General features: G+C 47.2%; 1 protein-coding gene across 2 annotated transcripts in view; it reads left to right on the top strand.

Annotated features, from left to right (window-relative positions):
- lama5 (laminin, alpha 5) overlaps positions 1-3,203 on the top strand; it is an 85,368-nt gene that overhangs the window by 78,154 nt on the left and 4,011 nt on the right. For both annotated transcript variants that reach the window (XM_024263880.2, XM_024263879.2), the window contains exons 69-75: positions 377-520; positions 598-728; positions 798-962; positions 1,383-1,515; positions 1,589-1,731; positions 1,843-2,035; positions 2,116-2,244. In XM_024263880.2, the coding sequence (XP_024119648.2) occupies positions 377-520; positions 598-728; positions 798-962; positions 1,383-1,515; positions 1,589-1,731; positions 1,843-2,035; positions 2,116-2,244 (1,038 nt within the window). The remainder of the gene's footprint in view (positions 1-376; positions 521-597; positions 729-797; positions 963-1,382; positions 1,516-1,588; positions 1,732-1,842; positions 2,036-2,115; positions 2,245-3,203) is intronic.

The following is a 3,203-nucleotide window of genomic DNA, read 5'->3' as shown; positions in this document are numbered from 1 at the left end:
GATGGATGGATGGATGGATGATGGATCGATGGATGATGGATGGATGATGGATCGATGGATGATGGATGGATGATGGATCTCTTAAGGCCTCTTATTCAGACATGTTCATTCAGGATTTTGTCTCGGTTTTCCTTCTGAGCCCTGCAGCAGTTCTGGACCTTGACCTCATTCCTCCTGTTCTTAAATGCTGCTCTCTGCTCTAGTTGTTGGTTTAAGGTTCTGGTGATGGTCTTCTCCTGGTGGTTCATGGACCCAGCTCGGCTCTGAGACCTGCAGCTCAGAACCGAAGCTCATCTGTCCCTGATGGAACCAGCTTCCGTACAGTGAACCGTTCTTCAGTTCTGCCGTGTTTGTGTCCTCACTGTGTTTGGTGTAGGTGGCTCGGGAGGCGTATTTTGGCGGTCAGAGCTACCTGGAACAGGCCTCACTCGGGACGCCCTGCTTGAGGAATGACTTCTACGCCAGCTTTGGCTTCAGGACCGCCCAGGCGGACGGACTGATGTTCTTCCACGAGGACCAGGTCTGGATCCGCTCTAGTCTGGATGCTAGGCTTTGCCTCCTTCTGAGTTTGTGTGAATCTGGCTGCTGTTGCTGCAGGTCGGCACCCTGAAGACCTTTTTGAAAGGCGGCCATGTTGTGGTGAATGACACCAAAACCTCCATCCGGACGCAGAAGACGTACAACGACGACAACAGCCACTATATAGCCATCTACAACAACGCCAAAGGGTGAGGAGTCCTGCCGCAGCATCCTCACACCGTACCTGTTTGCTGATGTCCCGCCCACTGCCTCCTCAGGATGCGCATCCTGATGGACGACGTGCTGGAGCCAGGAAGTGTCGGCAAAGGGGACGCCTCCGAAAAAGGAACGACGGTTTCAAGTTCCTCAACCTTCTTAGGAGGGAAGCCGGACCAGAACCTCAGAAACCTGACGGGATGCCTCAGCAACGTTTTTATCAAGAGGTAATCCTCTACAACAGAGGAAAGGATGACAGTTTGTCCATAAAGTAATCAATAAAATCAAAAAATGAAATACTTTAATGTAGAAAGAGGCTCTATTGACCAAATGAGATGAAAAAAGGGCTCAGCTGGAATAAAAAACACTTTCTTACATCAGCAGATAAACGTGTCCTAACTTTTGACTTTATCAAGCTTTGTATTGATTTGATTGATTGATTGATTTTATATACATATATATATGTTAGAAATGATTGGATTTGTATTTTATTTTCTTATCTTTAACTTTATTTCTTTCAGTTTGTAGAATAACATGTTGGTGTGTTCATAACATCAAAAGATATCCGCCTTACTTTGATGTTATTTCTATTTCCCTGAAGTGTCACAGTCATGTGATCTCTGAGTCCACCTGCTTCTCATCTTCAGGGAGAACGTTGAGCAGAAGGTTCTGGACCTGCTGAAGGTCAAAGAAAACTTCAATGTTCCTTTTGAATGTCCTGCATCCAAGACGCCTCAGCAGATCGTCGCTGCGCCGCAGAGAGTCAGCAAAAGGATGAAGGTATCGTCCCCCCGGCGCCGCCGCCAGAGAGAGAAGCTGCGGCGGCTCGTAACGTCTGCTCTGGCGTCCTCAGGGCCGGCAGAGGAAGCTGTCCGGATCTTTCCAGCAGAGCAGCAGCGAGTCCTGCCAGCAGCTCCAGACGCTCCCTGAAAGTGGAGCCACACACTTCAGCGGCTCGGCCCACAGCTACCAGAGATACGAGTCCGGCTCCATCCTGTGAGTGTGAGCTGTAGCTCCTCCCTCATGCCGGGTCATTGCAGTCAGCTGCAGCAGATCTAGTTGCTGTTTGTCTGCGTGCAGCTGCTGCTCATTGGTTGCTTTTTGCAGACATCATTTCTCCATGGAGCTGAAGATCAACTCCTCCGACGGCCTCGTCCTCCTGGCTGACGGCAGGCGCCACAGCGGGGCGGTCTTGACCCTCAGCGTCTCTAAAGGTCACCTGGTTCTGTTGGTGGACGGGCCGAGCGGCCGGGACAGCCTTCGGCCCAAAAAGAAGTACAATGACAACCAGTGGCACACGGTGAGGCCCGGTTCCTCGGGCGGGTTTTCCTCTGTACAGGATGAAGCCTCTTGGACGCTGTGTGCGTTTGTGTCCTCCAGGTGTTCGTGAAGCATGAAGGACAGAAGATCAGCCTGGTGGTGGATGGCATCAACGCTCGCTCCATGAGGCTGCCGGGGACCCGCGTCACTGGACCTCTTTATGTTGGGGGGGCCCCACGTTCGGTCAAGGTAACGGAGACTTCATGACAGCTCTGAACCTGATGGCTCTGTGACTGGAGGAGGGAAAATGTTCATCAGGAAGACCGCCTGAGGAGAGAAATGTGGTTCCACAAAGTTAAGAAAACAATAACAGATCTTAGTTAGAATCAGCTGTTAGAAAAGCATACAGATCTTTCAGTTATTAGTTCAGCTTGTATTATTTCACAATCATGACTTAGTTTTTTTTTAGACAAATCCCACATCTTTTCAGTTTTTGAAAACATCAATTTTCCCACTAAAAGAATATTGTGATCTTTCTAAGGTATTTATCTCCAATTATTCGTCCAAAGTTTTCCTCATTCGAGCTGCAGGGCCTTCATTAACATCCAACTGACACATTACAGCCTTCATATCAACAGACTGTGTGACCTCTTTGTGACCTTTCAGGGGATCCAATACAAGCACTAGATATTTCACTATTTCTAAAATTATGACTTGGGAATAATCTAAATATGAATACATTTTTCACATAAGTAAAATGTTATTTAATGGTCAGAACATTGAACACTGCGACTGTATTCACTCTAATTCATGGTGATTTTTGTTTGGTAATTTAGGAAATATTTAAACAAGAGACTGAACTATGTTTGCTTATAAATCATGAATTAAATCTCCCCTTGGCAGTATTTTAAATCAAGACAAGTATCACCACATAAAGAATTTCGATATTTTACTGAGTGGATATTTTCTTTCACTTCTTGTTGGTTCATCAAAACCGTCTAAAACACGTTAAAGTTCAAGAAGATTCTGTAAAACCAACAGAAACGATCTGAACCCTGAAGAGTGAAACCGTAGAGAAACGGGTCTCCACAGATTCATCAAACGTCTCGAACAACCAGACCTGAGCGGCTGCTGTCACATGGGGGTTCTGAGACCTGAGCGGCTGCTGTTACATGGGGGTTCTGAGACCTGAGCGGCTGCTGTCACAT

Source organism: Oryzias melastigma, linkage group LG7 (genome assembly GCF_002922805.2).
Source record: "Oryzias melastigma strain HK-1 linkage group LG7, ASM292280v2, whole genome shotgun sequence".
NCBI lineage: Eukaryota > Metazoa > Chordata > Actinopteri > Beloniformes > Adrianichthyidae > Oryzias > Oryzias melastigma.
The sequence above is the reverse complement of the archived record's forward strand: the minus strand, read 5'-3'. Positions and strand labels throughout refer to the sequence as shown.